This window comes from Leuresthes tenuis, unplaced genomic scaffold (assembly GCF_036924035.1).
Source record: "Leuresthes tenuis unplaced genomic scaffold, fLeuTen1.0.hap1 SCAF_19, whole genome shotgun sequence".
Taxonomy (NCBI): domain Eukaryota; kingdom Metazoa; phylum Chordata; class Actinopteri; order Atheriniformes; family Atherinopsidae; genus Leuresthes; species Leuresthes tenuis.
The window spans coordinates 28,499,534-28,526,695 of NW_027325373.1; the positions used below are offsets into that span (position 1 = coordinate 28,499,534).

At 40.6% G+C, this 27,162-nt stretch overlaps 1 protein-coding gene across 2 annotated transcripts in view; it reads right to left on the reverse strand.

Moving 5' to 3' along the window:
- Window positions 1-27,162, reverse strand: part of LOC140277589 (multiple C2 and transmembrane domain-containing protein 1-like) — a 56,708-nt gene that overhangs the window by 6,139 nt on the left and 23,407 nt on the right. Inside the window, exons 2-19 of one of the 2 annotated variants that reach the window (XM_072372700.1) lie at window positions 26,959-27,073; window positions 26,721-26,863; window positions 26,550-26,629; window positions 19,789-19,912; window positions 13,524-13,562; window positions 12,798-12,965; window positions 12,581-12,711; window positions 11,612-11,798; window positions 11,431-11,524; window positions 11,203-11,305; window positions 9,541-9,643; window positions 5,735-5,836; window positions 5,452-5,526; window positions 4,283-4,402; window positions 4,100-4,210; window positions 3,967-4,020; window positions 1,135-1,244; window positions 72-181 (exon numbers count right to left, since the gene is read on the reverse strand). In XM_072372700.1, coding sequence (XP_072228801.1) covers window positions 72-181; window positions 1,135-1,244; window positions 3,967-4,020; window positions 4,100-4,210; window positions 4,283-4,402; window positions 5,452-5,526; window positions 5,735-5,836; window positions 9,541-9,643; window positions 11,203-11,305; window positions 11,431-11,524; window positions 11,612-11,798; window positions 12,581-12,711; window positions 12,798-12,965; window positions 13,524-13,562; window positions 19,789-19,912; window positions 26,550-26,629; window positions 26,721-26,863; window positions 26,959-27,073 — 1,969 coding nt within the window. The remainder of the gene's footprint in view (window positions 1-71; window positions 182-1,134; window positions 1,245-3,966; window positions 4,021-4,099; window positions 4,211-4,282; window positions 4,403-5,451; window positions 5,527-5,734; window positions 5,837-9,540; window positions 9,644-11,202; window positions 11,306-11,430; window positions 11,525-11,611; window positions 11,799-12,580; window positions 12,712-12,797; window positions 12,966-13,523; window positions 13,563-19,788; window positions 19,913-26,549; window positions 26,630-26,720; window positions 26,864-26,958; window positions 27,074-27,162) is intronic. The other variant, XM_072372699.1, reaches the window with a different exon arrangement.

Here is a 27,162-nt window from a genome sequence, read left to right on the forward strand (position 1 = left end):
TTAGATATTTTTTTGGATCCATTTATCTGTGAGTCTTTGTCGCCATCTTGTGGTGTGAAATCAGGACTCACCCCACGCAAGCACCAGGTATCGCAGAGGTATGAGGTAGAGAAGAAGTGTGGCCAAACATAAGGCAGTGACCGCCAGCCAGCTTAGAAAAGGCACTGTCCAGTTAAAGGTGCTGCAGCACAAACACAGAAGAGAAACACATTCAAAATACTGAGGACAGAGGACATGTTAGGACACGTGTCCACTCTTAGTGTCCTACTTCATTAAAATGGAGGATAAAGATCAGTTTCTCTATTGAGCAAATTAAAGCAAAACTAGCACCAGAATTAAACTTTGGCCTTTTTGTGAATGTACGCAAGTCATACATTCCTTTTAAAAGCATAATCATGATGGAAGCGCCATTTGTGAGATCAAGCATATATGTTTTTGGGGTGCAATTTCCTTTTCAATGGGACATTATAGGCACTCTCAAGTGTTGCGTCAAACTCGCTACTTTTAAAACACTCGGAGGCTCGACACAACACAAAACTTTCCCCGTATGTATGTATGTATGTATGACCTGGGTCTCTACATGCGAACCCAAACGTAGGTGACATTTTTGGTAGGTAACATTAAAATAAAGGTTTTAAACAACTCACTTCTCGCTGTCGGAGTTTCTGCTCTCCGCCATCTTTGTAGTCCAAAACAGTCGCTTGCCGAATGGACGGACTCTTCCGGCTTTTTGATTTTAGTATTGTTTCTTATATGAATCTCAATTGTCAAATACAAGGATAATATTGTTTTTCACTAATGACAAACCAATTATTTGAATAGATAATGCTATGAAAGGCTAAGTTGTCATGCGTTTCATTGCAATAACAACTTCATGGGCTTTCCTCCATCGGAGTCCATTCATTCAATCTCCAAGAGCAGTTAAAGTTTATTAACTCCAGTCTAGTTTTGATGCTTTCAGAACTTAATGCCACTCAAACAGGGTTTAATTATTAAGAAAACTGCTTTAATCTGTGATATGGTGATGATTTCAGGCAGCTGATTCTTCAGGTTCTCTGCCTGTCAACAACTGCCTGTTAAATAAAGTGGAAAGAGAGTGGGACATCAAAACTGGTGCCTGATCATGATACCCACTTCTTTATCCTCTCTCCAAACGACGCCACCTCATCCAAAGCATTCTGCACACTGATGAACACGTCCTGGATGGCGTACAGTTTATCCATGAAGCCTTTGTGCTCAGAGTCCTGACGGAAGCAAGAAGGAATGTCACATCAGTGGGAAGGTTTGTGTCAGATCAACGTCATCTCTGGATTTCAGAAACCTGTCCTAATAAACCCATATCATGAAAAATCATCTGGTCCTCACCAAGAAGAGAACAGACTACCTGTACAGTGCATGTTGTGGTAGCAGGTAGATATTACACATTTTTACTGAGGGTGGATGGGATCCTTCATGATACAGCTGGCTTTCCTGTAAAGTTGGTCAATGCATGTCTCATTTATGGGCGGTAATGTGGTTCCAACCACCCTTTTCCTCTCATAACCACATCCTGTCCTTTGCTGTGCAGCTAACAAACCACATGTTGTAGCAATGGGACAGGAGGCTGCAGATGGTGGTCGGGTTAAAGTTGATAGCAGGTGTTTCTTGTTTCTTGATTCAGCTTCGTGAGAAAGTATAGTCTCTGCTGAGCTTTTCCCACCTGATGTGAGCTGTGTGAGAACAGGTGAGATCAAAGATATAAACCTCATGTTTAAACCTACTGATCTTCACTGATGCAAAAGGCTGAGAGCTCCATCTGCTTTGATTCCTGAATTATATTATAGTTTCTTTGATTTTAGTGATGGTTGCTATGGGAACACTGTTTTACCACATGATGGATTTGAGTTATCAGTCCTACGATTAAAGTATCATCTGCTAATTTTATAATGGTGTCAGGCGTGCTCTTTAAATTAGTTCAATCCAGCCTCAGAGTAGAAGCAACACGTGACATTATTTATGGCACAAATACTGAAACAAAACACAGAAGCGGTGTGTGAAAAACTAAGAGAACCCCATGAACCAACAGCTTGTAGCAGCACCTTCAGCAGCAGTGAGTTAAAAACTAAGTGAACCCCTGATCTAGCTGAACCTAGCTGCAGTGATGGTTTCCTGTGGGACGTTCTCAGTCTCTCTCATGGTTCTGGAGGAATCTCGGCCACTCTTCTGTCCAGCGGTGCTTCAGCTCATTGAGGTTTGCAGCATTGGTTTCTGCACAGCTCTCTTAAGGTCCCACCACAGCATTTCAGTCAGGCTGAGGTCTGGACTCTGACTGGACCATTGCAACACCTTGATTCTGTTCTTTTTCACACATTCTGCTGTAGATCTGCTGCTGTGTTTGGGATCTTTGTCCTGCTGATGAGCCAGTTTCAGCCCAGCTTTAGCTGTGGGACAGATGGCCTCACATTTGACTCTAGAATACTTTGGTATCCAGAGGAGTTCATGGTGGACTCAATGACTGCAAGGTGCCCAGGTCCTGTGGCTGCAGAACCAGCCCAGATCATCAGCCCTCCACCACCGTGCTTGACAGCTGGTATGAGGTGTTTGTGCTGATATGCTGTGTTTGGTTTCCTCCAAACGTGCTGCTGTGCATTAGGACCAAACATCTCCACTTTGCTCTGGTCTGTCCAAAGGACATTGTTCCAGAAGTCTTGAGCTTTGTTCAGATGCAGCTTTGCAAACCTAAGCTGTGCTGCCATGTTCTTTTTAGAGAGAAGAGGCTTTCTCCTGCAGCCCTTCCAAACAAGCCATCCTTGTTCAGCCTTTTTCTAACTGTGCTGTCATGACCTTTAACCTTTAACATGCTAACTGAGGCCTGTAGAGTCTGAGATGTAGCTCTGGGCTTTTTCACCTTGGGGTGACCTTTAACCTTTAGCATGCTAACTGAGGCCTGTAGAGTCTGAGATGTAGCTCTGGGCTTCTTCACCTTGGGGTGACCTTTAACCTTTAACATGCTAACTGAGGCCTGTAGAGTCTGAGATGTAGCTCTGGGCGTTTTCACCTTGGGGTGACCTTTAACCTTTAACATGCTAACTGAGGCCTGTAGAGTCTGAGATGTAGCTCTGGGCTTCTTCACCTTGGGGTGAACTTGCTGGGACGTCCACTCCTGGGAAGATTGACAGCTGTCCTGAATGTTTTCCACTTGTGAATAATCTTTCTCTCTGTAGAATGATGGACTCCAGATAGTTTGGAAATGGCCTTATAACCCTTCCCAGACTGATGGGCAGCAACAGCTGCTTCTCTGAGATCATTGCTGATGTCTTTCCTCCTTGGCATCGTGTTAACACACACCTGAAAACTGACAGAACTTCTGCTTTTATAGAGCTGCTCACACTGACTGATGATCAGTTAATCAGAGCATTGATCAGCAGCTCCTGGCTGCTACTTACCTTCTTAATTCCTGTGGAAGCAGTAAGGGTTCACTTAGTTTTTCACAGACTACTTCTGTGTTTTGTCTCAGTTTTTATTCCATAAATAATGACAGTATAATATGTCATGTGTTCACCTGAGGTTGTTTTTAATTCAGGGGCGTCCCTGTCTATCTTCAAGAAGCTCCTGAAAACCCAGCTCTTCATAGAGCACCTCCTATCCCAGCACTTACCTTGTACTTACCTACCCCCTCTATCTCTGCACTTTACCTTTCTGCACTTCCTTCTATGTCTGCACCCTATCTCTACTCTGTCCCCTCCGACAGAGTCGGACTATTGGGTTTCTTCTATGTAGTTTATTGTTAGCTTTTTATATAGCTGTTATATCTTCATTTGTAAGTCGTTTTGGATAAAAGCGTCTGATAAATACAGAAACAGAAACAGAAACATACTTAATTTGAAGACTTGGTGTGGATCAGATGATTTTTATAACGTTCTGATATGTAAAACTTTAAAACCGAAAGAGGGTGAACCTTCTCTTTTCTGTTTCCTGCAGCAATACCTTTTCTTCCTTTTCATCTTCTTCATCCTCCCATTCAAACGTGGCCTCCATGGACTGAAGTAGAGAAGAAAACAATGACCATGAAACTCTCTGAAAAACACATTCACACAAATAAAAAGTCTTATTTTCTCACCATGTCGTCCATTTCTCTGCTCGAAGAGAAGAAATAGTTCCACACCAAGAGCAACAACAAGGCCAGCGGCAGCATGTAGAGCTCAAAGTTCCACACCACCACCACAAACAGCTGACAAGAGCAGAACCGTCACAACAGGCACTAAAACACAACAATGTGTGTGTGTTTGTGAGATTTTCATACCACAAAAGAGATGATGCTCCTCTGCGCCGACTCCCACTCAAAGCAGCTGTTGATGTAAGTGCCATAACTGAAGAGGACCATGATGCAACGCTTCACCCGGTTAAAGTTCTGCTGCAGCAGCTGAGAGACACAAAGTTCTGCAATGTTCTTACTGTCCACGACAAATCAGTGTGTGAATGTATGTCAAAGGGTTGTTCATTTACAACAAACACACACATGCCTGTCAAGTTTTTATCATCTTCTGACCAGGCTTCCCGATCAATCATCACTCCCTGAATAAGATTATGTTCCATTAAGCTGTTAAGATGATGCTTTCATTCAAAGCAACTTTTAAGGATTTTCAATCTATTTAAGTGACAGAGTACAAGCAGAGCAGTGCCGTCTGTATAGAGTAAAGCAGATGTGAAAGTAAGTCTGAGTTAAGGGCTGAACATGGATCTCTGTTTAACCATCTGTAGGGGTTCGCTGTACATGCTGGGAGATAACCATGGTCTGTACCGGTCAGATATGATCCGATTTCTCTAATGTGGCAAAGAGACAGATGCCGCATGGTCAGAGGAGGAGAACTGGTCATCAGAACTGGTCACTGAGGTTTCCTACAGTTTTTTGGGCAGATATTTGAAGAGTTGACCTTTATGTTGATAATGTTTTGGATGCAATGACCAAAAGCTCTGTCTTACAAAAGTTTAGTTTAAGGTTGTGTTCCTTCAGTCATATGAAATCATGGGGTCATTGGGTGAGAATGATGTCTCTTCTGCAAAGCACTGATACAAGAAGACAAGTGGATGCAAGTGGGTGACCAGGCTGAAGAAGGTGTGGTGATGTTTGTTCTTAACACGACACTTTAAGGCCTGAGATCCCCAAGAGCTGAAGGTTTAACATTTTCTTTTTTCTTAAGAAATAAAAAGTTTGACCCTCAGGATTTAGGAGCCCGTTTTAAACACTGACTGAGGTCAGAATGAGCTAAAAAAAAACAATCATGTTTGAAAACTGCCTATTCAATAACCTTAGATATAGTAGAGGAGGTTTCTGCAACAGAGGTAAAGAATGAAAAGCTGAAAAAAACAGATTCCACTTCTGTTGTACTGACTGTTGTTAAGTAGAAAAAGGTGCTTATAAAAGTCTACGTGTTTAACAGGTTAAAGCAGCCATGGATGATAAAAACAAACCTGCTTAGAGACTTTTGGTTCTTCCTCAATGTATTTCTGTTCTGCAGGGACCACAGTCCTTAAAGCAGCTTTAACCTGAAAATAAACACAAAGAGGACAGAGGACGTCACAACTGTGGACTGTTTGTTCTGAAGATAAGCACATCCATCACTCTGTAATATTTCATGCTCTCATCCATCATGAGCACAAAGTCCCAGAAGAACAAGGTGTTCTGCAGCTGATGCAAACATCATGGAGTCATCAGGGTTTGACGGGGCTGCTTTCAGCACAGTGTCACACTCACCGTGTTGTAGATAACTTCAATCTCAAGGTAGATGGCTCCTTTGGTCGGGCCTGTCAGCTCCTTGTTCTTCAGCAGGTACGCCCTCTGCTCGCCGTTACGCACCTGGCAGACAGGAAGGTTTGATTTATTCATTTTAAGGATATTGTGTCAACTTGAGAAAAAAGGGCAGAATATGTCTCACTTAACAAAGCAAACTCATGTAAGCTGTACTTTCATGTTTGTGTTGGGTCATATATAATTCTAAAGAAAGTGGTAACTGGGGCTAAATTTTATGGGTCATTTGTAAAGTGACAGATGACATTGTGATGACGACATCTTTGTCCAGTTTTCAGTGAATCTCATGTCTTACTCAGAGCACAGAGGCCTTCTCTTTCATTCTGTGGAGTTATGGGGTGTTAATAACCACTTAAAACAGGACTGGATACTTTCTAAAATCCTTTTTATAAAAATGAACAATCTGATCTATTTCATTCTGCTTTCCAATTATTCCCTCCTTCCCAATTTGTCAAACCTTCCACATCAATTGACCCTTCTCTAAGCCCCTCCCACAATCGTCTTTGGTCCAATCCTACGTTAGCAACCGTAACTATGCACAATAGGCCAGTCAAGCTTTCTGTAGAAAGCAATATGCCGAAGCGGTGTGAATACGGGACATGCAAGTCCTTCCCCAGCCCAAGACGCAACAAGAAAGATGCCGGGAGTGGATAAAGCAGTGTGGAAAACAACACAAACAGCGGAAACCCTCCAAAATCAATACGAGCGCCTACGTTTGTATACCTCTGGTCAACTTCTGCAGCGTGTGGATACTTCCGGTTTTCAAAATAAAACCTGGCTATTAAATGTATTAAGCGTTTTTTTTTTTTTTTTTTTTTTAAAAAGAGAAAGTAAGAGTTTTGTCTCATTAAACAAGTATGACCCTGCACTGATTTTGAGCCAATATGTCACATAACCTGGAAGGAATGCTCATATTTACATGATGAAATGTATTAAGAATGAATAAGAAACATATGACAAGTGTTAAAATGCTATAAAAAGAGGTGTGTCTCATACAGCAAGGGTGTTTCTACTGTCCTACATTCATTTTGAGCCAATAGGTCACATGGCCTGGAAATTATTATAGCTATAATGCTCATATTTACATTATGAAATGTATTAAAAATTCATATAAAATATGAGAAGTGATAAAATGCTATAAAAAGAGGTGTGTCTCATACAGCAAGTGTAGATCTACTGTCCTTCGCTGATTCTGAGTCAATAGGTCACATGACCTGGAAGCTGTTGAGCTTCAATGCTCATATTTACATTGTGAAATGTAAAAAAAAATATATATATAAAAGTACTCTAGTACCAGGGGCACAAGCTGAGCCTCAGAAAAGACGGGATAAGGACACATTGGGCCGAGTGGGCCAAAGGCCCCTTCTCCCGTCCGATGAACTCTTTTGCAGACAACGAAACTACCTTCCGCCCGATATCAGAAGGCGAGTATTTGGAGAACAGAACTGTGGCTGGAAAGCACGGAGTTTCTCAAAACCTGAAATCAAGCAGCCGCGTGATGGCGGTCCTGCCCGGCATAAAGCCTAGGGCGCCCCCGTTCAGCCAGCTGGCCACAGCAGCGTCCAGCCCTGTGGAGGGGCTACCTGCTTGATCCTGCCAGTAGCACATGCTTGTCTCAAAGATTAAGCCATGCAAGTCTAAGTACACACGGCCGGTCCAGTGAAACTGCGAATGGCTCATTACATCAGTTTAGTGATGTGTCGTACGCGAACGATTCGTTCGATATTAACTAATCTTTTATATGACTCGGGAGTAACGAGTAGTCTCAGTGAGTGATTTGTTCATTTTCACGCAGCACCCTTCCTCCCCATATGACAGGCGGCTGCTGCATAAACTCAGTCAGCATGACAGGAAACAGAAATGATTAATTAATTTCCATGCAGTACCCTCTGTCGCCACATGGCAGGCGGCAGCTGCATAAGCTCAGTCAGCAGGACAGGAAACAGTTTTGATTCGTTCACGAGTCAACTCCTCGGGTTATGGCTCCTCGCACAGGAAACAGTTTTGATTCGTTCACGAGTCAACTCCTCGGGTTACGGCTCCTCGCACAGGAAACAGTTTTGATTCGTTCACGACTCAACTGCTGGCGGCGAAAAACACTGTGAGATCGGGATGTAGCCTAGCGACAGGATGTCAATAAATGATGTGGAAAGGAAGCTCAAAGAAGGTCTTTACAGCACAAAGACAAAGCAAGGCAAGTGTGATATTTGGAGAAGTTTCTCAATTGTCCGTGAATCTCTTTATTAATAGCCTATAAAATGACGTGTTTTCTCCTGCAGGTGTATTTTGTCAGCTCAGCTGAAGCAAACTATGTTTCCTTCAGTGTTAAGTGTTTAGAACTGTGGCCATTTTGTGCAACGACCACAGTAGGGCTACAGCGCCACCTGCTGGAAAAATGAACGAAATGATTCGTTCAAAGATTCATTCAATTTACTGTTTGAGAGTAAATGATCCGATTCAGCCAAAAGAGTCGAACTTCCCAACACTACATCAGTTATGGATCCTTTGATCGCTCTACCGTTAACTGTGGCAACTCCAGAGCTAATACATGCAAACGAGCGCTGACCTCTTCGCTACTGAGGGAATCCTTGTTAGTTTCTCTTCCTCCGCTTAGTAATATGCATAAATTCAGCGGGTCGTCTCGTCTGATCTGAGGTCGAAGTCGAATGGGGCCTCCCCGCTTCCGGAGAGGCAGAGGGAGGTTTGGCGTGGTTCCCACCACCACTTCAGATGAGGTGGGCCGAGGCTCACGGAGCTCTGGGTTGAGGTAGGATTCCCCAGCACGGTGGGGGGCGATGCCTGGAGAGAGCGTCCCCACGTCGAGGAGAACGCTGATGTGTGGAGTGGTTTTAGCGTCTCCATCCTGTACAACTGTGGAGTTATTGATCTTTGTTTACAGCGTCTCCTCCTGTGTCCCTGCGCATATAGATCAATGTTATCCGTCCCGCTCACAGGACGGCTTATTTTTGTACAAATCGGGGTTTTGGTTCTTGTCGCTCATAGTCTCTGCTATTACGATGGGACAGAGGCATCATTTGTGTTGACAACGTTTGGCTTCAGACTTATTGGTCCCGGAAGTCCGAATCTGTGAATATCTTCCCAACTTTACTTAAGTACAGAACGATAGTGAAAGCTAACATAACATTTAATTAGAATTTAAAGAATATATATCGAGATACCCTGCTGTACAAGAACATTGTTGTTCTTGTATGTGCTGGTATTTTATTCGAAGTGTCAACACATGTGGTGCCTGGCGCTTATATTGAGAGCGGTGTACTTTTCCCTCTATTTTGAGTTCCTCTTCATTTGAACTTCACCAACATTTAGTCTGGTGAATGTATCTTTTAAACGCATATTGGAGACCTTTTTGTCTGCTTCTCTGTGACACCTTTGAAGAATTTTGACAGAAATTTTCAGATAATTCTTGAGGAATATACCGGCAAAAACTCTCGAGGAGGGAAAGCTTGACTGGCATAGCAACAGTAACCAAGGGAGGCGGGGCTTAGCAAAGGCTCAATTGGGCCTTATGTTTCGGTCCAATGGTCTTCGTGCTTCCTTTCTCACCCAACCAATCAGTAACTTTCCTCAATTAAACAGTTCTTTTTATCATCTTGAATCCAGGGTCTTTCCTATCAGCTTAGATGAAGCACAGGAGGCTAACTGCCAAACATTATTCCACTTCTTTGCACAACAAGCTTTCATTACGATTATTTGTCTCAACCTTTAATTTTATCTGTCCTTACTGAACTCACATTTAACAGAGGAATGGCCACTTTTCCCAGAAAGTCAGCGCTTCTGTCTCTGTCCTCGTCAAACACCGTCACCTCCAGCAACGAGTGGATGTCTTTCACATTACTGAAGAGAGAAAACATGAGGTAAGTGGTGCCCAACACAGCTGCAGCCTCTTCACTCTCTAAATGCTTCAGGCAAACCTTTCTGTCTTTTAACATCTATGCCGCATCTCAGATCATATCATGATGAGGAGCCTTTAAGAGCCACTCCATGAACAAAATCTGAGTGAGTCACCAGAAACAAGGTCAAACTGTCACCTTATTCTCTAACAGAGGATTTACTGCAGAACTGTTCCATGCATTTTACAGCATTCATTACAAAATAATAGGCTGTTCAATTTGTAATATATTATCTTAGAAAACCACAGGAAGACCAAACTGGGAGCTCGTACAGCATCGATCTGCACTCTGCTCTTTATTTAGAGGAGGAAAACCTAAAAGTTTGCTGAATCAATACTGCAGTATGAAGGCAGAACACAGGAGCTTTGATTACAACACACACAGAGTGCCCACGTCACACCTGTACTGTGCTCCCTGTTCACCGGAGGATTGATTTTAACATGTTGCTGTTTGATGTTAAAATGCTTTATTCTTCAAAATTTTTATATAATTCTTAATATGATGGAAAATAACATAAGAACAGCTTAATTACCGGTTACTGTAGCTGTAGGAAAAGTAGAATATTTACCTCTGAAATATAGTGGAGTCGAAGCAGAATGTGTCCTGTAACTAAAATATTCAACTGAAGCTGAATTGTATGTTATTACAGAACTTAAATGAATGTTTTTCCCTTTCACTTAATTTTATACGACTGAATAAAAGGAAAGCTTTATTCTAGAAGACAAAATTTGTATTTTCATTTGTATTTATTCATTTGTTGAGTATAAATCTATTCATTTTCTCCATTTAAACGACTTATCCTTTTTCTTGGTTTTGTTTCTCCAGTTTTTTTTCTTTGTTGCCTTTCTAATCTTTCGGGTGTTTTTGCTGTTTCTATCCTGCTTTTGCCATTTATAAAAAGTAAAATACAATCATCTGGTGCTGAACCTGCATCCACATCTAAGTCTCTTCCTCATACGTACACTCAACATGAGAAACGAATGCCTGAACACAAGAGTGTTGTGTTGTGGCCTACAGTCGCAAGACTATACAGTTAAAGAAATGATATAAAACAGAGATAAATACAAATGAAATATGCAGGAAAAGGATGCACTAAATAAGTTAATGTTCTGTTTTTATTGAATTAACTTTTTATTGAATTCTTTACTTTGTCATTTCTTTCTTAAAATGATTCTTTCGCAGATTTCTTCTTTTTTTGCGACATGCTCATAATTTCATATGCACGCAGCTTTGGTGTCTCATTATTTACCTGCACTTCACTTTCACTAAGCTTTAATATTCATTCTTGTCCTTCTTCTGTGTTCTGAAATCTGAACATTAAACTGTACTTTTGTTTTCCCGACCTAAAACAACCTAAGAGTGAGCATGTCTGAACAGGTGAGTCAGGTGACACTTTACAGCCACTCAGTCAGGTGAATGGAAGACTAAAGTACGAGGAAGCTGTTAAATTGTGTTAAAGCAACACAATTTCTCAAAGAGAAAATCCCAGACATGTCGACTCACAAGGTGAAGACTTTGTTCCACTCTGGACTGAGGTTCTTGTGAACAGTATGTGTCTGCAGTCTGTCGTTATTCAACTCCAGAACACAGAAAGGGTCACTTTTACCTGAGAGAATGACAGGTTAGTGTGAGTGGAAGCTTCACAGATGATTCACAATGAAACACAACAAGTTTACAGTACATAACAAGGCTACGATTAGCAAGAGAAGGCAAGAAATCTGATATTATTACCAGTTACGTCTGCAGCCATGAGTCCTTCCGCTCTCAGCACCTTTACCTGCAAGATGCCGATGTCTTTCAGGTTAAAGAATGACTTCCTCACTCCCTGTCGCACAGAAATCAACACATTAATGGATGTAGTCTTAAAAGCTTGTAGATATTCCATCTGAATCAACGTTACAGCGCTACTTACATAACGTTTGAGGATCTCCCTGCGCTCTTGCGGGTCGTCCAGCGGTGTGACGGACAGATCAGCGATGGAGACGGCGGTTGAGGCGGTCAGTGTGACCAGCAACACCACGAGGCCCCGGCACTCCTCCAGCGGCAGCTCCAGGTGATGAGTCTGCTCCTTCGCCAGAGTGGAGAGGTCCAACTGACAGCTGAAGGATCATAGGGAGGTCAGTTCGCATTTAAAAGGGATCAAAATCAAGCATTTAGTCCACATAATTCTGGAACAACTCGCAATTTACCAAGAAAATGTGTTTTAGGAATATTTTACTGGAATAACAAAGAAATTAAACTTCTTTACTCTTTTTCATAAATACACAACAATATGAAATATACTATGTTGAAGCAAAAATATTTCATATAATATAGATCATGTTTCTCCAGTTTTAGCTTCTCTTCATTGGCTCCCTGTTAAATTCAGAATAGAATTTAAGATTCTTCTCCTCACATATAAAGCTCTTAATGACCGAGCTCCATCATATCTTAAAGATCTCATTGTAAGATATTTTCCTAACAGAGCACTTTGCTCCCAAACTGCAGGTTTACTTGTTGTTCCCAGAGTTTCTAAAAGTAGAATGGGAGGTAGAGCCTTCAGTTATCAGGCAGCATCATTATGTGGGGATGTTTTTCTGAGAAAGACTCGTCGGGATAGAGGGTAGGATGGGACCTCAGGCAGGGACAAAGGTTTTCATGTCAACAAGGAGTGACACAGTAGCTCAGCCAGAGTCCAGGCCTAAACAAAGCAGAGAATCTCTGAAGAGTGATGAAAATGTTGCCACTCAAACCGGTGGGGCTTTAAACCAAGGGGAACGGGAGAAGCTTTCGAAGGAAAGGCTGCAGCATGATTGTGAAACTGCTGCTGAGTCGTTTATCTAATTCAAGGGTCTGAACTTCATCAGTCTTACAGTTTTAATAATGTCAAACACCAACTGACCGCCCAATGAAGTCGTCCCTCCTCCCGGTGTCTTTGTCCCACACTGTGATCTCCAGCACGCCCCCCGTCTCTTCGTACAGGTGCAGGTCAAACTGTTCCCTCCACTGAGGACTCAGCGTCTTTGGCACTGTCTACACAAACACACAAGTCTTCATTTAGTGACGCTCGTCTCCAAACAGAAACTCGTCTCCTCAGACAGACGCCGCAGCTCGCGCACCTTGCTCTTGTACTTCTGCGGTCCCAGTCTGAACTTGACGTATGGGTCGCTCAAACCGTTGGGGTCCATGGGTGTGAGGTTCCGACCTTCGATCAGCGCAATGCTGACGATCCCTTGCCAGAGCTGCGACTTCCGATGCACTTCAGAGAGACGCATGGACTGCTGTTGCTGATCCACACACACATTTACACAAGCTCAAATATATCCAACACACACATAAAGCAGGACTCTGTTCTTCATCTGAGGAAATTTCTGCTTCTGAGAGGTTAGTAACAATGTTGCATAAACACTGAACACAATTATACAAGTTAAATGTAAGTTCTGTAAATGGTATCAGGCCAAAAATATATACATAAATATATATATATTCTAAAAAAGGGACGTCAACTCAACCTCTTTTTTGTCCAATTATCAAATCTACTTTTATCCAAAGAAAAGACAGCAACACTTTAGATTAACTCTAATTAATAAGTGCTTCTTATAAAATTCAAAGTGGACTTCTTTGTAACTGAAATGAGAGCAGCAACAACACCTGAGAATAATGTCAATACGAAGCATGTTTGAAGTGAAAATAAGTGGAAACGCTGGCCTGAAAATACAGACACGATGAAGCGAGCAGCCACAGGAAGCTGATGAATGTGTGGGGACAGATAATGGAAAGCTGCGACTTCAAACACAGAACAGACGACATGGATGATGATGATGATGATGATGGTGGTGGTTTACCTTGGTGGATCGTTTCCAGGACCTCCTGAGCAGCATGGTCTGAATATACATTAAAACACATTAAAAACTTCTCCATATTTTAAAGCTATATTTGAAATGAAAAACTACTATTTAAAGCCACTAGAGGAGGCTACAGGACAACAGCACTACTGCAAGTGACGAAGAGGAAGGTTTCTCACGCTCCATAAATAGATTCCAGCTTTGAAATCTGCATTATTTCAGCCTTACGTGTGAGCTTTGAAATAGTCTCTTTCTTCAGTTTTTCTTCTATTTGTTTCTCACACTCTCATTCCTCTTGTCATCCTTTATTTCGTTGTCATCTTCTCTGACCAGAGATTGTGTCTTGGCCGATTATTCATTTCTATCCTGAATAAAACATGAATGAGACAGACTGTCCTCTGATTACCAACAACATCAGTAACTGAACCGAATCTCTGATTCCAACCTCACAAATTGAAACAAATCCAAAAATTCTTAATCTGCAGTGTTTAAATGTTCCTCTCTACTCCCTGAGGCTATTGGCTGAGCAGACTGTTATAAACTGGTTGTGTACTTTTCTAATTTATGTGTGTTTTTGTGCTTTATTAAGTCGCTCCAGGCAAATGAATTTCTGCATTTTCCCAGTGTTATTATACTACAAAGAAAGAGGTTAATATGGTCTATTCAAGCGTACATTCAGCTGTTTTATGCTTATCTCAGCAGTGTAGCGAACTCAAGTGTGGAGTTTAATACAAACTTAAGACTTTAAATGACTCCAACATTCTTTTGTGGGATGGTCAGTGTGGAAATACCAGATGGGGGATTTCTACACCAAGGAAGAGAAACTTACACTAACCTTTGGCCTATGAAAGCATTTTGGGGCAGTTTCTCAGCCCCTCTTTCCACAGACCTGTGCCATAAACTTAGATGGATGCATTAATGACTTAGTGCTAACTAAGCTGAACAAACAACGGACCCTCTTTAGGAGAATATTGGAGAAAACCAGCCAGGACGCTTCCAACCTTATCTGGACAAAGTCAACGAACGGTGACATTTGCCCTGACTCTGATCCATACCAGAGACAGATGCCTCATGGAACTCTTAAAATGGCCTCACTCAGATTCACTTTCAACGTGGAATTGACTGCACATGTCAAAGTACCTGACTCCTCCCTGTCCACGCCACTTCTTAAATAGGCAAATCATATTTAAATGAGCCCTGCACCTGCGATTCCTCTCTCTGCACGATCAGAAAATAAAGAAAAAAGAATGAGTAAGACGGGAAAAAGAATAACTTAATGGAAAGCGAGATGGAGGTGCTACTTTCTGAAGTGGAGGCGCACAAAAATGTGCTCTTTGGCACGCTGTCCTACGACATAAGCAGCAAACGTAAGAGGAGTGGGTGGGAGAGCGTGAGCGAGGCCTTTAATCCTGTGGGGTCTGAGAAGCGCACACAAGCAGAGATGAAAAAGAAGTGGTCCCATATTAAGGAGGATGTGAAGCGTAGACTGGCTGCCCACCGCCGAAGTGTGGCCAAAACAGGCGGGGGAGGCTGTTTGAACAGAGTCGGCACAGCTATGGGTGACACTGCTCTCTCAGGGGTGGTGGGTGTGGGAGTGTGGGTGACTCTGATTACCCCCAAGGTAAATACCTGTATTTGTGTAACTCACAACAAACGTGTTCACACAGTAACCAGAGCAGAAGTGCGCCAGGGAAAAGGTGAGGCTGATTAAGACATTTCACGACGTTGTCCCAGTAGAGTGCCTGTGTAGAAATCCCTCCGTTAGCTCTCCTATAGCTGCAAGTAGCCACATAACAGCAGCTATGAGCTAACAGAGCTATAGCACACGTTCATTCATTCATTCTTCTTAAAGTATTGGTGAAATAAAGACAGATGATGCCTTATTTAGAGGCTGCATCCTCTAAGCCCCGTTCACTCCGTTATATGGATCTCCAGTTATCTAAATATCTTCCGAAGGACGCCGACTTTCACCAAACTGTTCTCGGTGAGTAGATGAACGTATTTCATGCCAGAAATAAGGTCCAGGTTTAAAAATACCGGAGTTCCCCTTTAACAGGACAAAAGCGTGTCAAGTAAGATCCGCCTGTTCTTACATTTCAGACGGTATGCGGTGGGTGTCGAGAGAATTCACTTTTAAAATGATAAATTAATCCAAGCTGTCAGACTTTAACTTCAAATAGCAACAAACCTAGACTATTTGAATGATTCTGGTATCCATCCATCCCCTCCCCTTAGTTCTTTTCAATTCACTAAGTGTTTCTTATATAATCATCCATATTCAAAGCATTTCTCCTGTTGTCTTAAGGTTCATGTCTTTGGTCATATCATTTTAATAAATGGTTCATATATATACATATATAAAATCAACCGGTTTTGTCTATGTTTTCTTTACGTATTTGTAAGTCCAACCAAACAAGAATTAACGAGTAGCAAATTTATGAGACTGGAATTAATTAATTATTGATTAATAATTAATTATTCATTTAACATACCAGAATCTTAAGATTCTGTCTTTTTCCTTCGATTGAAGGTGGTGCCCAAAAACTAGGTTAAATAAGGCTTATTCAGATAGTGAGAACTTTCAGATAAATCCTTGTATCTTCTCACTTCACGCTACATGTGTCACTATAGCAGTGAACTTAGAATGTTTGCCCCATATCTGTGAAATGGTGATTCATCCTGTAAGATAGAACGTTGTACCTTAAATAAAAGACAGATCATCTGTAGGAAAAACCAGCTGCCTTTGGCTCCTCCCAGTGCTTCTTGTTCACATGAATCCACCATGTCTGAGTAAAACCAGCTAATCAGAGCCAATTCTACAGTTGTTCTGAGCTCAAACACAGCAGAGAGGGAAGGAAGGCGCGCACAAGCTAGATTTGATTGATTTTAAAGTGAATGCATCTTTCGTTATGTTGACATATGGTGCTAACATGGATTCTGAGTGATACAATCACAAGTGGACAGCAGTTAGTTCACACCTGGTGTTAAAATGCACCCTGACTGAATATTTGTAACCAAATCTCAGTCTCCTGCTCAGCAGGTCCTCTAATGAACACATTCAGTAACTGAACTACAGACTTTAACATGTTTCAGATTCTCCTGAGTCACATTTATTTTTTTTATTTACAACCTATAACATTTCAGTTACATAACAGATGCTATACAAGAGAGAGAAGAAGAAGGAGAAGAAAATGAACTCAAATTTTGACAGCTCATCAGCTGTATCTGTTGGAAAGCTAAGATTCTTGTGGTTTGCTTGATATAAAACATAAGGATGCGGTGACCAACGAGGTACAATGTCCCAACAATCCAGGTCAGTACAGCTTTTAGCCCAAAAAGCATTATTTTTCCTCAGATTTCTGAATACAAAGTTTGAATAAACTTAAGAAAAATATGCTGGAGGAAATGATGCTGCTTGTGTGAAGAACACATTCTGTTCACACTCAGTGGTTCCACAACATGATGAGATTAACAAAGCATGTCATACCCCGGTACCATAGGTGGCGCTGTACCCATTTCAGCTACCGCTAATAGAGCCACTTCCTGTTGACGTCTTCACCACCAACAGCAACAACAAGCAAGATGAAGCTACGTCCCTCTACATTTCGTTTGTGATGAGCACAACGGCGCATCCAACAACAGTAATATGTCTCCTTTGACTTCCAGGTCACAACGCCGGGAAAAAATCTCGACCATGCGCAGAACGCGAAATCCAATTCACCACGTGCGTCACCGTCTCCAAGCATGTTTATTGTCACCATCAACAGAGTTAACTCGGGGTCTTAATCCGACTGCGAGTAACACAATTTCGGTCCAATTTTTTGTCAGACTGAGGTGTATTAATGAACTTAATAAGTCAGTCTTATTGTAATTTAGCCATTAATCCGATTCTTTACAGTGCCATGTAACCCCACTGAGTGAGAAGATTTATCCACATTCTTACAACGTTCTCAATCCATCCAAAGTGCTTCCACATCTGTATTCATGTCGTCCACGTGTGTTTGGATTAACAAAGATGCATCTTAACATGAAATGTGTTCAGCATGCAGATGTGATCAGTTCCTGCCCTCTGAACGGCTCCTCGCTTTACCTGAACCCAACCCAGAATTAGTAAGTACATTTTATTCATATAAGAACTTTTCAAAAACATATGCCAAAAAGTGCTTCTTAGAAGAGAAAAAAAAGTAATAAAAAATAGTTTATGATCCATTTAAAGTAAAAATGTCCACTTTTCTCTCACATCTTCAGTCAAAAGGAAAAAGAACCTGAAAAGCACCAACAAACCCTGATCAGAGGAGCTCAGAGTCCTGTGGTTCTGATCGGACTGCGGCAGATCTCTGACAGATGAAAGAGCATGGCCATGCAAGGCTCTGAATGTGAGAACAAGAACTCTGAACTGGATTCTGAACCTGACCCCCATCCACTGTAAAGAAACCAGAACTGGCAGCTGCATTCTGGACCATTTGTAAGCGGTTCAGGGAAGTTCTGCCCAGACAATAAAAAGAGGATTACATGTGGACCTTGTGGCTGACTGATTGGAACTGATAACAGAGGTTTTGGCTGGTTAAAAATCTGGTTAATCAAAGATTAACTGAATCTTCCCTATAATCCAAGAAAAACAAACCCAGAAGAGTGACTGAAAGCTCTGGATGTGCAGACAGAAACCAGAAAAACTAACTAAAGAGACTCCATCAGTCTTTTTAAACATGCTGAGAACCAGTCAAACCGTCTAAAAGACTTAAATGGGACCAGACGGATATCACAAATGTGATATAACCAAAAAAGGATCCTTTTTGGGATTGTGGAGGATAGATTTATACCAGAGACAACAAGAGATGCAGCTCAGTTTTCAGCATTGTGGAAATTGCAGGATGAGCGTTTTTCTGATTTAACTGAGTAAAAATTCAGTTATTCTTTAATTCTGTACAGATGTTAAGTTAAAGCTGAGAAACCAGAACAGGTGAGATTCTTATAATTCAAGGTGACCTTTATTTCATTCATAAGAGCCCCTAAAGGATGTTGAGGCCAGAAATAAGAAGAAAACTCTCAGTAACTAACCAAAATCTTACAGAAAAGACTATAAAACTAAAGTGGACGTGGGCAGAGTAGGCAGAGGACCAAGATGCCTGAAAACAATGCAGATTAGAAGTCTGAGAAGGAAAAATCTTGTGAGCAGATAAAGAGGTGAAGCAGGATGAAGCAGGGGAGGGTCGGTCAGCTACAGGAAGTTACTACAATCACTAACACACTCACTTTGCTCACATAAGGTTTCCACTGATATGTCCTAACCACGCCTCGCTGCAGAAAGCAAAAATCCATTTTACTGAGGTGGAAAGTGACTAAATATATCAAATCTGAGGTATTATATTAGAATATTCAAATGAACTTTCTATCACATTTATTTGACAGCTTTATCATTGACTTCCTAATCAATTACTGGCTGAAGATGTGTTTTCTGAGGAACGCAACATCAAAGGTCAAAGGAATAAAAACAGTTTGTCTTAAGCGAAAATTTTCATTCAGGGTTCAGATTCAATATCTTGGAAAATATTTATCAATATATAATATCTGATATCCAAACTAACTTCTCGTTAACTTGAGATTTTTTTATTAAATTGAAGAAAAAAAAGTTTCACAAATGGAATCTGTGACTTAAATAATTTAATTTCTCATTGACAGAAACAAATAGAAAATGTACATTTATGCATGAATAATAAAAGCCAAATTCTAATTAATTCTGGGGTGTTATCTCATTTGAATGTTCTAGTAGATTTTCTTGGTTAAAATCATTGTATATAATCGTTCTGTATGTTTGTTTTAATCATCACATGTGTGAGATTATATTGCTTTTAAACCTGAAATAACATTCTGTGTTAACTGGTTACCAAACCTCATAAGTATATAATATAATCACAGTAAATATGTTTTCTTTAATTCATTTGAAATTTTCCATCCTGTTTATCATTCAGACCTGAGGGACTCCAGCTTTCAAAAACAGATAACTTCCAAGAAGAACAGCTGATTAGTGAATCAACAGAAAATAAACTGTTCGTCCTGTGAGGCAAAATCAATCAAACAATTAAAATCAACAAAGACAATGAAAATAATCATTAACTCCCATGTCTGACTCTCCTTGATGTAATACCACTTTAACTCTGCTATTTTGTGAAGTCAAAGACATAAAGCAAGAAAGAGGGATGAAGACAGAGGGATTAATATAGAGAGTTGAAGATAGAAGGATGAAGATAGAGGGATGAACACTTACTGTTGATTCTCGGTGTTCCTCGATGGGGCTGCTTTTAGGTGTCAGGGTGACAGCCAACTCCAGAGAACCTAGGTCCTGATCTGGGTGCTGAGGGTCCCTCAGCACCAGAGTCACAGGAATCGTTCTGTAACATGAAAATAAGCTGCTGTTAATCATGTGCTTTTAAAGTTGTTTGTATTGTGTATTGTACACAACTACGAGTATTTATACTTTGTATTATCATCTTTCGCATATGAATCTAATTCCTAAAATGTTGGGATGTTGTGTAAAAGGTAAATACAAATCTCATAAACCAATTTTATTCACAACAGAACACAGAAAACATAAAATGTTAAAAGTGAGACATTTTACTATTCCAATAAAAATATTAGCTCATTTTTAATCTGATGGCAGCAACATGTCTGGAAAAAGTTGGGACCTGGGCAACAAAAGGAGGGTGGTTGCAGCCAATCAGGTCAGTTACATGGTTGGGTATAAAAAGAGCACTTTAGAGAGGCAGAGTCTCTCAGAAGTAAAGTTTGACTGAGGTTCAGCAATCTGTAACAAAGTGTGTCTCTAAAATCTATAGCAATGTCAGAATTACTTTCCTCTATGTAAAATGATGAAGACTTTGAATATTCCATCATTCTGTGTTATGTTGTAAATAAAATTGGTTTATGGGATTAATTTACAAATCATAGCATTCTGTGTATTTTCACACTAACATCCTAACTCTTTTGGAATTGAAGTTACATTGCTCACGTTTTTACGATGTATTTGTTTGTTACTTTAAAATGTTAATTTCTTGTGGCTTTTCTGAACTTCCAATTTACTTTAAGAGGACATCTGGGGTACATTGTGTCATTTCCTCCCAGAGTCTTTTCCTTAGCAGCTTTACAGCAGTTTACTGATGTTCCACAAAAAGAATATTAGATTTATCACCTGATGTGTTCTTATTAAGTTGTTTCACTGCAGCTAAATTATGCCCATCGTATTTAAATAACATATATAAGATGTCATGTAAAAGATGACTGTTCTTATGGTCGTGAATCTAAAAAAAGGAAATAAAATGCCACATTTGAAAGATATTGTTAAAAGAGGCTACTCAGATTCACCCTCACGTGTCCATACTTATCAACATGAATCAGTTTTTACAACCGAATGAAAAGAACTAAGTGTTGCTTTCAGTGGGACTGAAATTTAGATCAGTGTATTAGCATGCTAACATTTGAAACTGAAGCTAATGGAAATGTCAAGAGACAAGCTGTAAGGTTGATGTCTTCGTCAAAGATGTTCACCAAAATGAGACACAAAAAATACACATGGAGACATAAAATGACCCCAAAGAGAGTTTGAAAAAGAGATGACACACAGCAACAAAGAGACACAAAACAACTGCAAAGAGACACAACATGACCACAAACAGACATGCAGCAGAGACAAAAGGATCAGAAAGAGACGATAAACAACTACAAAGAGACAAAAAACAACTACAAAGAGACAAAAAACAACTACAAAGAGACAAAAAACAACTACAAAGAAACACAATGTGACCACAAACAGACATGCAGCAGACACAAAAGGTTCAGAAAGAGACGATAAACAACTACAAAGAGACAAAAAACAACTACAAAGAGACACAACATGACCACAAACAGACATGCAGCAGACACAAAAGGTTCAGAAAGAGACGATAAACAACTACAAAGAGACAAAAAACAACTACAAAGAAACATAACATGACCCCAAACAGACATGCAGCAGACCAAAAAGGTTCAGAAAGAGACGATAAACAACTGCAAAGAGACAAAAAACAACTACAAATAGACAAAAAACAACTACAAAGAGACACAACGTGACCACAAAGAGACATGCAGCAGACACAAAAGGTTCAGAAAGAGACGATAAACAACTACAAAGAGACGATAAACAACTACAAAGAGACAAAAAATAACTACAAAGAGACACAACATGACCACAAACAGACATGCAGCAGACACAAAAGGTTCAGAAAGAGACGATAAACAACTGCAAAGAGACAAAAAACAACTACAAATAGACAAAAAACAACTACAAAGAGACACAACGTGACCACAAAGAGACATGCAGCAGACACAAAAGGTTCAGAAAGAGACGATAAACAACTGCAAAGAGACAAAAAATAACTACAAAGAGACACAACATGACCACAAACAGACATGCAGCAGACACAAAAGGTTCAGAAAGAGACAATAAGCAACTGCAAAGAGACAAAAAACAACTACAAAGAGACATAACATGACCACAAACAGACATGCAGCAGACACAAAAGGTTCAGAAAGAGACGATAAACAACTACAAAGAGACGATAAACAACTACAAAGAGACAAAAAATAACTACAAAGAGACACAACATGACCACAAACAGACATGCAGCAGACACAAAAGGTTCAGAAAGAGACGATAAACAACTGCAAAGAGACAAAAAACAACTACAAAGAGACACAACATAACCACAAACAGACATGCAGCAGACACAAAAGGTTCAGAAAGAGACGATAAACAACTACAAAGAGACAAAAAACAACTACAAAGAGACACAACATGACCACAAACAGACATGCAGCAGACACAAAAGGTTCAGAAAGAGACGATAAACAACTACAAAGAGACGATAAACAACTACAAAGAAACAAAAAATAACTACAAAGAGACACAACATGACCACAAACAGACATGCAGCAGACACAAAAGGTTCAGAAAGAGACGATAAACAACTGCAAAGAGACAAAAAACAACTACAAAGAGACACAACATAACCACAAACAGACATGCAGCAGACACAAAAGGTTCAGAAAGAGACGATAAACAACTACAAAGAGACAAAAAACAACTACAAAGAGACACAACATGACCACAAACAGACATGCAGCAGACACAAAAGGTTCAGAAAGAGACGATAAACAACTGCAAAGAGACAATAAACAACTACAAAGAGACAAAAAACAACTACGAATAGACACAACATGACCACAAAGAGACATGCAGTAGACACAAAAGGTTCAGAAAGAGACAAAAAACAACTACAAAGAGACAAAAAACAACTACAAAGAGACACAACGTGACCACAAAGAGACATGCAGCAGACACAAAAGGTTCAGAAAGAGACAATAAGCAACTGCAAAGAGACACAATGTGACCACAAACAGACATGCAGCAGACACAAAAGGTTCAGAAAGAGACGATAAACAACTACAAAGAGACAAAAAACAACTACAAATAGACAAAAAACAACTACAAAGAGACACAATGTGACCACAAAGAGACATGCAGCAGACACAAAAGGTTCAGAAAAAGACGATAAACAACTACAAAGAGACAAAAAACAACTACAAAGAGACAAAAAACAACTACAATGAGACACAATGTGACCACAAACAGACATGCAGCAGACACAAAAGGTTCAGAAAAAGACGATAAACAACTACAAAGAGACAAAAAACAACTACAAAGAGACACAATGTGACCACAAACAGACATGCAGCAGACACAAAAGGTTCAGAAAGAGACGATAAACAACTGCAAAGAGACAATAAACAACTACAAAGAGACAAAAAACAACTACAAAGAGACACAACATGACCACAAACAGACATGCAGTAGACACAAAAGGTTCAGAAAGAGACGATAAACAACTGCAAAGAGACAAAAAACAACTACAAAGAGACAAAAAACAACTACAAAGAGACACAACGTGACCACAAAGAGACATGCAGCAGACACAAAAGGTTCAGAAAGAGACGATAAACAACTACAAAGAGACAAAAAACAACTACAAAGAGACACAATGTGACCACAAACAGACATGCAGCAATGTCAATATCAGCTTTATTTATATAGCACATTTAAAGGCCAATGGCCAGCCAAAGTGCTTTACAAGATAAAATAATCAGCAGCAAGAAACAATACAAGCAAAAGTAGAATAACAAACAAGCAAAAACAGTGAAAGGCAATCAGATAAAAGACCCAATTCAGGTGACTTAACTCAGCCAAAGGCCAGGGTAAACAAGTGGGTCTTAAGGCGTGCTTTAAAAGTAGAGAGGCTTGTCACAGACCACACAGAAAATGGCAAAGGATTCCACAGAGTGGGAGCCGCGACTGTGAAGGCTCGATCTCCTTTAGGAATAATCTAGTAACGTCCAGAACCAACTGGTCAGCTAACTTGAGGGCTCTGGAGGGTTGATGCACATTTATAAGGTTGGATAAGTATTCTGGGGCCTGTCCATACAGAGACTTGAAAACAAATAAAAGATCAATTCTAAAATTCTTAATTCTTAAAATCAATTCTATACCTAACCGGAAGCCAGTGAAGAGAGGAAAGCACCGGCGTTATGTGCCCATGTTTCTTTGTCCCGGTTAGGAGACAGGCTGCTGCATTCTGCACAAGCTGTAGATGGTTAAGTTCTGACTGACCGAAACCGACATACAGGGAGTTGCAATAATCTAAACATATACAAAGATATCAAAACATGCATGACCTTTTCAAGGTAAACCCTTCTTAGATAGTGTTGGACTTTGGCTAGAAGCCAAAGCTGAGAGAAACCAGCCTTAACCACAGGGCTGACCTGCTTCTCCAATTTAAACGCCCCATCAATAATTACACCAAGGTTTCTGGCCTGGGAACCCATGTAAGGTGCTAGTGGGCCAAGGGAGCTGGCAAGGACCTCGACCAGGTCAGGGCGACCAAATAGCACAATCTCCGTTTTGTTTTCATTTAATTTTAAAACGTTTAGGTCCATCCATGTTTTAATGTCCATCATGCAATTAAACACAGCATGAAGAGATTCCTTCGAGGGGGGCTTTAATGGCCAGTACACCTGCACATTATCAGCAAAGCAATGAAAAGGGATACCATGCTTCATAAATATCGACCCCAGGGGTAGCATATATAGGGAGAACAGTAACGGACCTAGAACTGACCCCTGGGGGACCCCGCAGGTCAGTGGGGCGACTGAGGAGGAAAACTGCCCGAATTGCGCAGAAGGATCTATTTGCGAGGTAGGATTCAAACTCTAAAGCAGAGCCTTTAATGCCCACACAGTGCTTGAGGCGTCAAAGGAGAATAGTGTGATCTACTGTGTTGAATGCTGCAGGGAGATCTAATAGCATTAAAAAGGCTCCACTTCCTCTGTGCCTGTCGACATGCGCGTCTGAGTGCATGAGTGGACTCATTCAGCCAAGGCTCAGTCTGAGGCTTAACGCGACTTAAAGTCATAGGCACAATGGAGTCTAGGATCTCAGTGCAGAGGGAATCAAACAACTTCATACAAACATCCACATTGAGGTTGCCAAAGTCATCCAGAGAATATGAGTCTTTCCAGGCAGCAGAAAACTGCAGCAGATACAAAAGCATCAAAAAGAGATGATAAACAACTACAAAGAGACACAAAACAACTGCAAAGACACACAATGTCACCACAAACAGACATGCAGCAGAGACAAAAGGATCAGAAAGAGATGATAAACAACTACAAAGAGACACAAAACAACTGCAAAGAGACACAACGTGACCACAAAGAGACATGCAGCAGACACAAAAGGATCAGAAAGAGACAATAAACAACTACAAAGAGACACAAAACAACTGCAAAGAGACACAACGTGACCACAAAGAGACATGTAGCAGACACAAAAGGTTCAGAAAGAGATGATAAACAACTACAAAGAGACACAAAACAACTGCAAAGAGACACAACGTGACCACAAAGAGACATGTAGCAGACACAAAAGGTTCAGAAAGAGATGATAAACAACTAAAAAGAGACACAAAACAACTGCAAAGAGACACAACGTGACCACAAAGAGACATGTAGCAGACACAAAAGGTTCAGAAAGAGATGATAAACAACTACAAAGAGACACAAAACAACTGCAAAGAGACACAACGTGACCACAAAGAGACATGTAGCAGACACAAAAGGTTCAGAAAGAGATGATAAACAACTACAAAGAGACACAAAACAACTGCAAAGAGACACAACGTGACCACAAAGAGACATGTAGCAGACACAAAAGGTTCAGAAAGAGATGATAAACAACTACAAAGAGACACAAAACAACTGCAAAGAGACACAACGTGACCACAAAGAGACATGCAGCAGACACAAAAGGTTCAGAAAGAGATGATAAACAACCACAAAGAGACACAAAACAACTGCAAAGAGACACAACGTGACCACAAAGAGACATGTAGCAGACACAAAAGGTTCAGAAAGAGATGATAAACAACTACAAAGAGACACAAAACAACTGCAAAGAGACACAACATGACCACAAAGAGACATGTAGCAGACACAAAAGGTTCAGAAAGAGATGATAAACAACTAAAAAGAGACACAAAACAACTGCAAAGAGACACAACGTGACCACAAAGAGACATGTAGCAGACACAAAAGGTTCAGAAAGAGATGATAAACAACTAAAAAGAGACACAAAACAACTGCAAAGAGACACAACGTGACCACAAACAGACATGTAGAAGAAATAAAAAAACACAAAAAGAGACAAGAAATTGCAATATAGAGACGTACAACTACCAAAGAACACAAGACAAGCACATTGAGACAAAAAAGCTGCTACGAGAAACACAGAGCTGCAAAGACAGAACAACAGCAAGGAGACTTAAAACAACTACAAACACACTAATGAGTGTCAACAGCATGATGCTGAACATTGTACTTTTACTTGTTTCTATCAAAGCACACAAACATAAAACTAAACAACGGCATGAACATCTAACAGACCTCTGCTGCTCTAGAGACTCCAGGTAAAGAAAAGCAGAACCCATGAAGTCATCTTGAAGGCCAAAGTCATAGTCAAACACCTGCAGGAGAGCAACAGATAATCTCCACTGACTCGTGATGTTCATTAAAAATTCATATGGAAAAGCTTCATGTGTCTGTTCAAATCTTTACCTTCACATACAGAGGCTCACTCAGACTATCCACGATCAAAGTCATCTTCTCATCCCACACCGGGTTGAGGTTTTTGTGAATGATTTTGCTCCTGAATACCTCTTTACCAGCCAGCTTGAACTTGACATAAGGGTCACTGGTGCCTAAAGAGAAAGACCAGGATGTTACAGGATGTTACAGATCCATGAAAGCAAAGAGAGAAAAAAGAGAAAAGTGCTGTGGATAAATGTCACTGCACCTCCTCTGTCTCGGATGGCCAGGTTGTGTCCTCTCTTTAGCTCAATCTCCAGCTTGTACGTATGGCCTGAGGTGGGGATGGCTGTCTCCTCGTGACCCCCTGAGGAGCCCATGCCCTGAAAGCAGAAATGGAAGCTTTAACTACACCAATCCCCACAACATCAGCCACACTTTTAAAGTAAACTCACCGACATCTTTAAGATAA